The 13,103-nt window shown below is 50.9% G+C and overlaps 4 protein-coding genes across 4 annotated transcripts; 3 read left to right on the top strand and 1 right to left on the bottom strand.

Annotated features, from left to right (window-relative positions):
• Positions 1-743: 743 nt before the first annotated feature.
• EDD37DRAFT_645825 (uncharacterized protein) lies at positions 744-3,239 on the top strand (the record flags this gene model as incomplete). Its single annotated transcript, XM_062817675.1, has 1 exon — positions 744-3,239. The coding sequence occupies one exon, from the start codon at positions 744-746 to the stop codon at positions 3,237-3,239; it is 2,496 nt and encodes an 831-aa protein (XP_062675991.1).
• Positions 3,240-4,206: 967 nt separating this feature from the next.
• EDD37DRAFT_645826 (uncharacterized protein) lies at positions 4,207-4,700 on the bottom strand (the record flags this gene model as incomplete). Its single annotated transcript, XM_062817676.1, has 2 exons — positions 4,207-4,562; positions 4,622-4,700. 2 exons carry the CDS (start codon positions 4,698-4,700, stop codon positions 4,207-4,209), a joined length of 435 nt encoding a protein of 144 aa, XP_062675992.1.
• Positions 4,701-5,143: 443 nt separating this feature from the next.
• On the top strand, positions 5,144-6,622 carry EDD37DRAFT_661961 (mediator complex, subunit Med18). The gene is made up of 2 exons (XM_062819146.1): positions 5,144-6,107; positions 6,158-6,622. Exons 1-2 carry the CDS (start codon positions 5,641-5,643, stop codon positions 6,498-6,500), a joined length of 810 nt encoding a protein of 269 aa, XP_062675993.1. The 5' UTR covers positions 5,144-5,640; the 3' UTR covers positions 6,501-6,622.
• Positions 6,623-6,787: 165 nt separating this feature from the next.
• On the top strand, positions 6,788-9,371 carry EDD37DRAFT_671879 (polynucleotide kinase 3 phosphatase-domain-containing protein; the record flags this gene model as incomplete). Its single annotated transcript, XM_062819434.1, has 7 exons — positions 6,788-6,866; positions 6,914-7,514; positions 7,565-7,850; positions 7,991-8,051; positions 8,479-8,624; positions 8,678-8,794; positions 8,856-9,371. The coding sequence occupies 7 exons, from the start codon at positions 6,788-6,790 to the stop codon at positions 8,919-8,921; spliced, it is 1,356 nt and encodes a 451-aa protein (XP_062675994.1). The 3' UTR covers positions 8,922-9,371.
• Positions 9,372-13,103: the final 3,732 nt, after the last annotated feature.

The following is a 13,103-nucleotide window of genomic DNA, read 5'->3' on the forward strand; positions in this document are numbered from 1 at the left end:
AAACAGTCACGTTGATTCCCTGATGAAATCTGAAACTGGCCAAACAGCCACACCCGCCTCGCCTCGACTGGTCTCGCTTACCAGTCTTCCAGTCTTCCAGTCTTCCAGCATTCTTCTATTCTTCGTTCTTCTTGGCTTGTTTCCATCGAGGAAACCCAGGGAAACCTGATTCCAAGCTTCCACAGGAATTTTACCTCAATCGTCGTGCTCGCTTACACCTAGCCAGGTGCTTAGCAGACACGCCATCTCATCTTGATGTCTGACAGCTTTGTTGTCCGCCCGTCCGATCTTCGATTGACAACCCCAAAAGACCAGAGACATCGGGGCTTCCCCGGTAAAATCGTCCATCTGCCCCTCCCAAACTGTCTATATTCTGCATCATGACGCCGACATCTTGTCTACCGACCACCGGCGTTGTTTTGACGGATTCTTCCCATCGACTTGGTACATTTGATATCCCACATTTATCATTCAACCCCCTAATTTGTTTCTCCTGCGGCTGATCACAACTCTTGCATTCATGTCCATTCCCTGCTGTGTTTGACATAAAGAGCCCGTAAACCATATGCAGCGGCGGTAGCAGCCGCGCGTGGTCTCAGGCCCTGCATAACGGAGGGGAATTCTTGCTTTTCGCTCTCTTCTCAGCAGCTTGCCTTTCGTTTCTTCCTCCACAGCTTCGATCAACGACCAGGTAGTAAATGGTTTCGAATTGGCCGTGTCATGACGCACATATCAGAATCCAAATGCCCAGCAAGTATTCGCATAGCGTTGTTCTGGCAAGCTATTCCAGCCAGGGCATCATCAATTCACCCAGCTATCAGGACTGGGACTACAATGGGAGTAACGGGTCTTCTACTCCTGTGAACGTTTACGAGCAAGAACCACCTCCTCGTCCGGAAAAAACAAAGTCGACTGTACCCGCGACCGCACAATCTGCTTTTCGGGAAGAACGAAGCACGAACCGACATAACAAGTCGCACTCAATATCGAAGAAGCATGAATCTTCATCTTATTTTGGTCCGGTCGCAGATCCGGCCACTGGTAAAATCGTCGACAAATATGTAAAGAAATCAAGGAGAAAGGACGCCGTCAGACATGATGCTTCCCAAAATCGTCTGTCTGTTGCCAAACCTCAAGGCGGCGCATCGCCTGATTTTCGCCTATCCGGTCCTTTCGATCCTTTCGCTGGAGCTCCCGAGTTTGTACCAAACGTGGAGGAGACCTCACCTGAACCAGATCTCGAAGGCCTTGCACTTACATCACCTGATCCAGAGCCCAGAGGACAGCAAAATGCGAACACCTCGAGGCCAATTCGCAGACCTATTGAACCAAGAAACGATGTGCAACAGAGACCATCCATCAAGACGCCTGAGAGATCGAGTGCGCGGATAAGGGCTCCTGGCACCGAATCGCTGCTCTCAATCCAGCAATTTCTAGACCTGTCGCCACGGGTCAATGGGTCAGCTCCGCCAACACAGCGCCGAATTTCACAGCAACAAACTGCGCTTAATAGCCACCCACCATCTCTGTCACCAGCTTTTCACGCTAAACCGACTAGACCTCCAGCGCAAAAGATGGACTCGAGTAACTCCCTCGATCGAAGTGCGACCAGCTTCATCGATTCCTCGGATGAAGAGCATGAGGAGCTCCGGGCATCTGCTCGTCAGTTGCACCGACGACCTGTGTCGGTTGCACCAAGGCCACAGAGGACAGCCCCGCAGCCTGATTTCGCAATGGAACTGGCAGAGCTGCAGAGCGCTTCACGCCACAAGCATGGACCGAGAAGGTCTTCACAACAGACGATTCCGAAATCGAACAGGCAGGGCGCTCCAGATAAGGGTAATGGAGCGAGGAGGACTTCACAACACGTAAACCAAATACCGAACAGGCAGTCAAGGCAGTATCCTACAGGCATCGACAATAGCGATGCCGCCCACGACCTTCCTTTGCAAAGACATTCGCCCCTCCCGATGCAGACACCGGAACGCAGGACTCTAAGACGAACAGGCTCGCTACAGAATAAGCCATTGTTCGATGTGCCAGATGAGCTATTGAGTCCCCTGCCTCAAGGGTCGCCTTACTCACCGGGCTCGGCTACTCCCTGGACGACTATTTCGAATGCCGAGCAAGAGCCCGACTTCTCGGGGTTCTCTGATAAAGCCGAACCGGACGATTATCTCTCGCACGACACGTCGTCATCTGGGTATGTCCACGTTAACCAACGATATTATAGATCGACTCACGATCATGTCACCGAGCCCGAGCCCCAACCCGAGCCAGAACCAAGATCCTACGTTGCGCCTGCTCAAGTGAGCATGCAGAGTCCCATAAGTCCGATGTCAGGCCAATTCCCTATCAGTCCATCGTTCTCAATTCCAGATCGTACTGGTCGAGCATCACGCATCTCCTCTATCAGTCAGCAACGACCAGCACTGTCCAGGAGTCGAGGCCCAGAGTCCAGGAATCCGGTTGAAAGTCTCCCGTCTCCTACTTCAGAGCGCGGTCTCCGGTCTCCTTCAATAAGCTCGAGTATGAGCATTCCTCGCAAACCTGTGAACCCGATGCCGTATTTCGGAACGCCGTCCGTGATCAGAGATCCACAGGAATTGGCCAGGCTGAATGTACAGAACGTCTCGCGGTCGACCACACCTTTGCCAATCAAGGGCAAGCCTTCGCCGCAGAAGTTCTTGCAGCAGCAACGGCAAAGACTACGGTCGTCATCGGAGCTAGCTAGAACATCTCAGGTGGGTAGATCTTCTCGAAGCTTGCACACGCCGGAGCCGACGACGAAGTCACCTGCGGCATCAATCCTGTCCAGCCGACGTCCCAGTGTGCAGACTCCAAACTCGGCCAATTTCGGTGAAGAAGGCTGGGGTCGAGTCTCCGTCGAGCCTACCGGCTGGAATGGTAGCTTTGCGCACCTGGGAACAACACCTGCTGCTGGTCGATCGCAAGTAAGTGTGGCGCGAAGTGTTGCGCCAGAACCAGTGCCCAACGAAGAGGAGGACGAAGATGCAGCCCTGCCACCGCCTGATATCTCGCGGCGTCGGCAATCTGAAGACACCCGTGCTGGTTCGGCCCTTCCTTCGCGGAGTCAGTCTCGCGTCGGTGTGGGCGTTCGTGGTGGGATCGATGGGTTGGAAGATATGCTTCGAGAACAAGAACAGGATACTGCACCTGTGGAAAAGACGAGGAGCCGATCAAGGAGCATTTTGAGCAGGTTTAGCAGAAGATGGTGAGATGGTCAAGCTTCGAATGTACAAAATGGAGGGGACAAGAGGCGGTACGACGATTACATGATATTTTCAGTCCGGGGATATGTGTATGTGTATGGTATATGCATTTTTGCGCAACAGGGCATGGACAGGAAACAGGAATGAGGCTGGTCCTCGCAAATGTATAACCAGGCAACGAGAAACGTAAAAAGGACAGACAGGACATATGTATACATGGATGTGACATGGGGTATGGCTTACAGCAACAAGAGTTTCAGACACGTATAGACATAACTCGATCACCGAAGATGAGGATGGTTCGCAATCCAAATATAAGACAATCGCACCACTGTCGCTGCCAGATTCTGATCTGTCCGTGTTGGACGTGTTGGTGTGGTTTCTTGACTTGATTGGAATGCCTCTCAGCTGCAAACACATACGCAAGGTGTCTGCAATGGTTGAGTGTTCGACGTAGTGATCAATCTGGAGCAACGTGAATATGTTTCTGGACAATGAAATGAAATCATGTATATTCCGCTTTTCTGGCTAGCAAAACCACTCGCTACTATGTATAATATTCAGGCATCTGTCTGTAGCTCGCTCGGTATGGGGGCATCTAGGCAGAGAGTTCTGCAGACATGGCTGGGGAAGTGTTTATTCGGCTCTTTCCATGAAGCAGATCGCTTACCAACACGTAGAAATCTGCCCGAGTCATGTCTCACTCAGTCCGCTAGAGTGTGCCTCTGCTCCTCGAATTGGGGAACAGATCTTCGCCTTCCGTTCGCCGTAAAACGCTGGGTGAGAAAAACTTCGGGGTGATATCTGCTGGAGGGCGTTGCATGCCGTTTCGGAATGAGATCTTATCCGCCTGCTCGGTTGGGTTCGGTACACATCTCGTCCAAAGCTTCTTCGAGATTTCTACGCGGAGGCTGTTCACATCGAGAGCTCGTCCCGATATCAAATTCTGAAAATCTCAAAAGTTGCCGTTCCCTCAACCGAACATACTCGCGCCTCCACTGGTGACTGCTTCGATCTCCTCTTCCGACCACTGGGTCCGCCAGAACCGTCTGGGAAGCTCGTTTCTGTCAAAGTATTCACCCTCTTTTGGCTGAACTGAGCCTAAGGAACGGCCTGCTTTGCCGCCGACGGCACCGTACGTCATGACGCCCAAGCTTGCTGCACCGAAGGGCGTCGAGGATATGGGGGCTGAGCTATTGTTCCCAGTCCCATTCTGTCCGCCGCCGAGAGGACCGTGTTGTTGGGCTTTGGAGCGGTAGTTGGCGAAGCTGTCGGGGAGACTGTGGGTGGGAGAGGCTGGGTGAGGTTTGGGGGTGTGATCTGTTTGTTCTGCTGAAGTGTCAGTATCGTGCTGTTAACGAGGAAATCTGTAGAAGTGCTGGACATACTTGGGGGTGTTCTCTTGCCGATGAATTTGATCAGCGGAGTGCGGTGTTGAGTCGCGCGAAGAACGAGTGTTGGTCGCATCGTCGCGTATGATTTATGCAGTCTTCAAGGGGCGGTGTTGAGAGAAACGTCGTTGCGCAGGCAGTGGGAGAGGTTTCGAACGTTCACTTGGTAGCTACTGCGCAGTCGAGGGGGAGGGGTGTTATAGAAGGCCTAGGCGAGATGTACAATTTCCCAGTCTGTTCCACGTACAGCGACTAATTTGATATGTGGTGTGGTAGCGAGTCGCAAGTCGTCTTTCAAGCGGCCTGGTCCGGACGAACGGTCTGGTGGAGTTTTGCTGATTTGTAGGGTAAAGGTTTGTGAGGTAGAACGTGTACGAAGGTGTGGAAGCTGTGAGCAGAAAAAGTTATCTTATCGCTCTCGGGTGTACAGTGAACCTAGACGATGCCTAAACAAGTAATTCGAAGAGGTCTTTGCCCGTCTTTGCAATAGCGTCTGGCTGGTGTTGAAGGGCGTAAAGGAACCAAAGAGGAGCTCGACACCGAACGAACGTTGAAGCGACTTTCGGAGCTCGGCGTCGCGGAGAATTGCATCATTTTAGCGCCATTCATGCATTTTACATGGCAAGGCTTTCTCCCTTTCGTCCCCAAACCTCGAACGCGTCTTGAATACGGATTAGGGGATGGCTTAGTGGTGTGATGCCTGTTATATACGCCTGATCAGGGGCACGAGCTTGTCCTGGGGAGCAGCGACATCAGTATCGTCAACGATACCGTGTCAACCATATCGTTGCGATTTCGGACCATCGCATCAAACTGCACGACGACTTTCCCCCGTACACGACTACCCCGAAGTACCGACCACGGCATATTCAGGCAATGCGTCTCATGACTGATACGACCAACACTCCACGTCTTCCGAATCATCGAAAACCGTCAAGTCCACCTGAGAAGCTGGATAAGTGTCTACTGGCGGTCCTCGCGCCTGCAGGCTGAATTCCCCTATTCGGTTTAACGACATGCATGAATTCGCCCTTTATGGTCAAGTTGCCAGAGATGACCACCACCAGATGCTGCAGCAGCTAGCTGGATATACTCGCATGCAACCGCAAGATACGGTTGAGATCCACCTGGTTTTCAAAGCTCGGCCACCTGCCGGCTTGGATCAGATCCCCTCTGCGGGAGGATCTCAGGGGATTTTGGGGCCAGACCTTCTGAAGATCAAGAACATGCTCAATGCTGGCATCTACTATGTCCAGGTCATCGGTGAGGTGATGCAGAATCAACCAGAGTCGGTACAAAATGGCGATACCGTCATGACCAATGGTAACGGTGTTTCCAATCCCGACAAATCAACAGTGAATTGGACGCTCGATTTCAAAGATACCCCAGATGCCGGCAAACAAGCCGTAAGTACGCGACTGATCTCCAGGACACCACTAGGAGAAGGAAACCTGGTCGGATTTCTGGCAGCCTTCGACTACGAGTAGGTACAATTGTATCATGTTGAAGGCCAAGCTGATAATTTTATTTCAGGTACGTTTCTCGATATCTAGTCGTCGGTTCACGCTTCTATGACCACGACACCACGCTATTTGTCCACAAGGTGCTTCGTCTTCCGCAAGTGTCTTCTGAAGAGGCTATAAGCGACCGGTCTTTCCTTTCAAATATCTCCGAGCTCCAAGATTTGGATGGCTCTGGCGGATATATAGTTCAAGCATCGATCGATGTGGTGGATGGGAACAATCCTGAGCTGAAGGAAAGAGCATCAAGACAATTATTAGCAATCAAGGAGGCCCTCAAGCAGGCCGTGGATTTGACACCTGGTGATAGACTCGCACTGGACACGAGATTGCCAGTGTCTGCTCGTAGAACCTGAAAGGAGAGAAGATTGCTGAGTCATCGTCATTCACGTGACGCACAAAATGACGTCAACCAGCAACGCGTTCGAGGCGCGTTTCGATCAAAGAAATTCATCAAACAAACTTCATGCAACCACTTAATCAAATCGTACAAGCGTAATCGTAACTTCTCTGGCAGGCCACCATCTCACTTTTGGATCTGGCTTCTCGCTTATGGCCAGCCTCACGAAGCTGGGCTTATCTCCCCTCACGCTCATGTCGATTCCCAATCTTTGATGGTAGTATTCTTGCCAGATCACTCGCCATGAAGCGATCAGCACCGCCACCGCGAGGCTCAATATCTCCACCAGCAGTCAAGCGAAAGATTGAATCAACTACGACCAGTATGCTCACTACCACTCTACGAACATGTATACTGATTAGACGTCAGATAAAGCAGTGGCGAGTTTCTTCAAGCCCGTCTCTCAGAAAGAGCCGGAGAAATTGACATGGCGAATTGTTGCCAACAGTCTCATTGTCGGTCGATATGATGCACCAAATGTACCGCCTGAAACCCGAACGCTGCGCGTCAAGATCGCCGCTTTCGACCTCGACGACACCATCATAATGCCCAACATTGGCAGCAAATGGGCACGATCAGCGACCAGTTGGAGATGGTTCGACACATCAGTTCCTGGTCGACTAAAGCAACTGTATGACGAGGGCTATATTGTTGTCGTACTAAGCAATCAAGGAAACATCAGCCTCAAGGACAACGCCAAAAGTCTTCAAAAGGATACTGCAAGCTTAGGCAACCTCAAAAGCCAAATTGCTGCGGTCTTCAAACAGCTTGACTTTCCGGTCAGTTTCTATGCGGCAACTGCGCAAGACCGATACCGAAAGCCTCGCACTGGCATGTGGGAAGAGATGCTCGAGGACTATGACCTGCACGTCGAAGGTGTAGTCGATCTTGCCAATTCCTTTTACATTGGTGACGCTGCCGGAAGGGAGAAGACTGACAAGAGGAAAAAAGACCATGCCACTTCTGACAGGTAATAAACCTGCCATGCTATTGACTTGGCGCTCACTCATCATCGATCAGAGACCTGGCCGCGAATATTGGCATCAAATTTCAGACACCAGAAGAGTTCTTTCGCAATGAAATCACGGAATCCTACGAGCACGTCTTCGAGCCTGTCAGATACCTTCAAATCGGTTCATCTGAGACCGCATCGAAGCACGGCACCGTAATTGCGCCATTCAAGAAGAACAGCCCCCAAGAATTGGTCATCTTCTGTGGCTCGCCAGGCGCAGGCAAGAGCACCTTCTTCTGGGATGTGCTACAGCCATTGGGCTATGAGAGGGTGAACCAAGATATCCTCAAAACGGTATGCGACACCCCATGACTATTCAAGACACTCGACCGAGACCGTCGCACGCATTTTGCTGGCTTGTCCATCTAGCCATGCACTGCGCCCCTGCATATCATGGAGAATCGTTTCAGGCTAAGACATGTGTTTTCATACAGCGCGACAAATGCATCAAAAAGGCCAGGGAGTTCCTGGACGCAGGTCTGTCTGTGGCTGTCGGTATGTACAACGTTCATTGCTCCAAGACATGTGCTTCAGCTCCCCTCCACATTCAGATATCTTGGTGGTGGGACGACCCCTCTCACCCCTTTTTTTCTGGGGTGACACCAATCCTTCTGCACGGGAACAAGCCTCGTCCTTGCCGCCTGTACATGTCAAACCAACCGCAGTCTCAATCTTGTCCTACCGGCATGTCATATACTGCAAGACACACAGCTGCATCTCCCACTTCCCCGCCTCCAGGTTCCCCAGTCTATCAACTATGCATTCAGATGTCGGTGTCAGATTTGATATCGACATTTGGACACAGACTGCATTGCCCGACCAGACCATCCTCGCTTGTGTTCCCATCCTCACCTGACGTGTCAAGCTTTTCACATGTCGATGCGATTTCATGATGGGGATTTGCTCATTAACGCATTGACAGATAATACGAATGCGGATATTGAAACTCGAAGATACTGGATCAACCTTGCTCGAGAATACAATGTGCCTATCCGATGCGTCCGCTTCACGGCCACTTCGCGCCTGGCCGAGCACAATGATGCTGTCAGAGCCTTGAACTCAAACACGGTATGTGGTCATGTGAGAGGTCGATCTCACTTGAGGAAGACTGACAAGTACAGATGAACCCTGAGAAACGTACCATGTTACCAGGTATAGCCTTCAGGTCTTTCATGCAACGACTTCAAGACCCATCCCTCAAAGAAGGGTTTGAAGACATCTACAAGGTCGATTTCGAGGTATGTCTCTCTTAGCTCCTCTGGACTCCGTCGGTGTACTGATAAGCTCTTCGAATCATAGTTCAAGGGTACTGATGAGCAGAAGAATTTATGGTCCAGATACTGGGTCTCCAAATTCTCAACATGAACGCCGGAGAATCATTATCATACTTGCGCTCAGTCTCCGAACTAAGTAGACATTGCACCTCGACATTGCAAGTTGGACATGCTTTAAAGAACATTTCCAGACGATATGGGTATTCTCACCACACTCAAATACGGGATCTCCCCTACCCACTTTTGAAAGTCGACCAATACCACTGTTCTGGTCGGCGGAAAACGAGAAGCTCATGAAGAAATGGGACATGAAGCAGACGAGATATCGAACGACTAACAACATCTCTGAAAGAGGTCACCGCATCGACAGACAGCTTACCGCAGAAAAAGCTTCCATCACGGCATACTCCGCAACCTCGAAATATATGCAGGTGGTGCGACTGGCCCGTGCGCCAACATCAGCCAGCGTATCTTGAAGACCGCCGTGGACCTCCATCTGGGCACCCAGACCCTGAAGATCAAAGCGTCTCGAACGGAACGGCAAAGGGTCCTAAACCAGCAGTTATGTGGATGACTTGTCGTCGAGTGGTCCCACACAACCGGAGTACCGAGTCAGAAGCACTTGAAAGACTACTCTTTCGGGTTCAACTTTTGAAGACTCATCGCAACTGCAAGCGGATGGCCTGGTGGGGTTGCTACTCGATCGAACGAACATATCAACAACCGAATACCCTGTCCTTGGCGTTTGCGTTGATAGCGACAAAATTACGCTTCACCGGCAGGTATGTCATACACTTGTTATGCATCGGAGGCATCAGACCGCTTTCAGCCTTGGATTGAGGTCCACAAGGGATTCTGTTCAGGAGCACTTGAGATAGCTCCACGGCGACAGGATTTGATTCCGTGCATTAAGGAGGACTCCGGAGGATGGCTTGGATTGAAGTCAACCTGGACGGCACGGAAGTCGAGGGGGTTGGAGTCCCAGCAGCGGCGCTACATTGTGTTACTGGCTATTGCACACCATAATGGTCCCGGTCTTATTCTGCCAGTTCATCACTGCTAGGTCGTGCAGCTGACTTAGCGCGATAGACTATGGTGTTCAACCGATCCAGCAGAACAAGGCAATATGGGCATAAGTATCACCTGACGGACGAGGATAGCTTGTTGGCTTAGATTCCAAATAGAAATGAATGCTCGGCCAAGTACTCTGCAGCAAACTAACTAGAGCGACGAGAATCTAGGATCGGAGTCATGGCCGCAGTATGTCGCATTCAAGATATTCTGATATATAAATTCTCCTCTTGACCGGACATGTCCACGCCACGTTATGCCTGCGTGTAGCAGGGTTCGTGCGCAACCGGTCAAAGCGCTGCCCTCGTGGTATTCGGTCATGATGCCTAGCATGGCCATGTGGCGGCACAGACCGATTGATGGTCGTGCGCAAGGCTGAGACGACATCTGAGAAGACCCTGAGTGTATCAATTGCCGTCGCATAACGTCGTTTCAACGTCACAACATGCTTGATACATCACCTAGCTTGCCTCGTTAAAGACAACGTAAATGGGTGAGTAAATGACTACTGCGAAGGATTTGGCGAAGGCTTCAATACCCCTATACTTGGTACCCTCTGCAGGATCGCACGATTGAAGTGTACAAGATACTTGGTAGTCTTCAATGGTGGCTAGCTTTGCCGACCTCGCCGACTTGGCAAGGCAACAAGTTGGCCAGAAAGACTAGCTAGCACTCGTACGAGTAAGAGAAGGTGCTCCGTACACTAGGCAAGTGTCGACTAGGTACGGAGAATTATGCCCATGTCTAGCGCTGGTATGGCCCTAAGGACTTGGGCCTTGGTACCTAACTTGAGATAGCTCGAAACTTGCGTTCTTGTCATGTTGCTGATGGTAAGCGTCGTCGATGTTGCTGCGCTGGCTTCAACAGTAGAGCAACTGCCTAGTGTGTCCATACCTAGCGATTGGTAGAGTTCACTAGTAAGGTAACTGTCGCTTGGTACCGAACCCTCGTTAAGCTGTCGCTTAACACGTAGAGTCGTTCAAGTGGGAAAGCAAAGACGGCCCAAGAAGCAGTTGCGCATCGGTCGTAAGAAGCAAAAGCGGCAGCTGGCAAAACTGATCGGCGCTCTGGACTTGAGAACGTGGCTGCGCTTGATGGCTTGAACGGTGCGATCAGCGATCAACGGCTCGGTTGTTCGTTAAATGTTGCGGCAGTTGTGAGAGTTGCGAAAATTGCATGATGTCCGTCTTATGCGCATGGGACTGCATTTTTCCGCTCGAAAGTACATGTTAGGTATATCCGAGGCGGACTTGTAATCCTTGACACTGCCATGGCGACAAGGTCAACAAACCTTTGTCTCTGGCGGAAAATGTTGATTGTAGAGTAACTGTCGGTATAGGCTGTAGAGAACCCAAGTTTAGACGAGTCGGAGGAATCATCCAGACTAACTGACTCTTATCGATATCGGAACGGACAACGGAGTGGAGAGGGTGTTGACAGTCGTTAGACTCTTTCCCCTTGCAGACTATCGAACTTGGCCGCAAACCGGTGGCCCCCAACCTCCCCAGGAAAGCGTTTATCAGATACGAGGTGATAACAGAAATAGTAGCAACTTGTTGAGAAGCCAAGCAGGGTGTTCGACATGACGTGATAACTCAAGAGATGAGTGGTATGTTGCTCTTGTGCTTGCTCACCATTTTGCATTCCCAAGGTTTGCAGGGGTTCCCAACAAGCAAACGGAGAATTCTCGTACCGGTTTGAAGAATTGTCCAGGGTTAGGAGAGAGTTTTCGCCTGTCCATGTGGGAGAGTTCATGTTTGTGTTTCAGCATTCTGAATGGGTACCATAGAAGCGGTTGGTGTTATGGGTATATCTTCCATCACGGCCCTTGCTCTTCACGTACAGAGAGCAAAAAAGTCAATTTGTATTGTGACTCTTTCGCTTTTTTGACAGCGGCAATTCGAGTCGAGAAGGGAACGACGCCTAGTGCAAAGGCGTTGAATACCAATGGCCAGCAAATTCCAAAGCACCCAATGCCCAATTGAGAGAGAATCAACTAAAAGTGCCGATCATTTGGCCCTCTCCGTCTATTGTTCCGCCGGCGGGCGCCGTTTGACTGCAATATTGACTATGAGAATAGTAACGGAAGCCTATATTCGGCCATCACAAGTGCCATTGCCGGTGTAGAAAGATCGGATAATCCGTGTACCTGACATTGACAGCGACACTGACAGGCCGGCTGAAGCATCCACGAGTATCGTCTGCGTCATTGACCGAGTCTGCTGGGAAAAGTCACTTCGATTTTTTCGTCTGCATAAACAATCGCATAAGAATTCCTGTTAGCGTAGCCAAACGATGACGATCCTGGTTCTCAACGTGCAGCAAAATCGTTTCGTTGCGCTAAATTGCCATGCGACAACAAGCGAGGCCACTATAGTAAGCTCACCGTGGTAGCGGACGTTGGCCAGGGTGTCCCGGATAGACTGTATTTGGCAGGTCGATTACTTGTCAGATAGAAATAATGAGTGGTGATCGTCAGAGTATATTTGATACCGTTCCTGCAGGTGGCTTTTATGGCCTGGCACAAAGTCTGTTAGGTGCCTTGCATGAGGTTAGTGCTTGGAGGGACGGGCGGAAGCATCAAAGCGGCACGGAAGAGGGCACAAGCGCCGTGCCACGACGTTGCTAGAACGTTGAGACACAAGCGGTTCCCGCGAATGCAAATGTGTGCCTTTTCTCTGTAGTGGAACATGCCACATGGTGCCCGTCACTAGCAATGAAGGGACTGATTGAGAAGAACATCTGCAAAGGCCCGGCTGGTGTAGTGCTTCGCTTTAGCCTCGGCCATGCGCATGGTTTCTGGTTGTGAGGCTGGCTGATCGTCTGTGTCTTCATGCCGGCAGAAGACGATGACAGGGGTAGGGAAGCAAACGGATAAAGCGCAAGTCAGCAAGCCAATAAGCCACAAAGGTCATGGTCATGGTCAATATGGCATGCAGCAAACCTCGTGTTGAGAATCACAAGGGAAGAGCTCTCACAAAAGGCCAGACATGTCGCAGAAGGTAGCCAGCTGAGCGGATAGATCCCTACTGACTCAGTCGCCCAGCAATTGCTCCATATTATTCTTCCAAACCAGTCGGCCCAAGCGCAGAATTTGTTCTTCAGCCGGTCTCGTGGGAACACCGCACAGACTCAAACCGAAAAGTCGGCTCCAAACCAGAGTCAAACGGACAAGGACGATCGGATCGTATGATTGGGCGCC

Source organism: Exophiala viscosa (assembly GCF_022695815.1).
Source record: "Exophiala viscosa unplaced genomic scaffold EDD37scaffold_1, whole genome shotgun sequence".
NCBI lineage: Eukaryota > Fungi > Ascomycota > Eurotiomycetes > Chaetothyriales > Herpotrichiellaceae > Exophiala > Exophiala viscosa.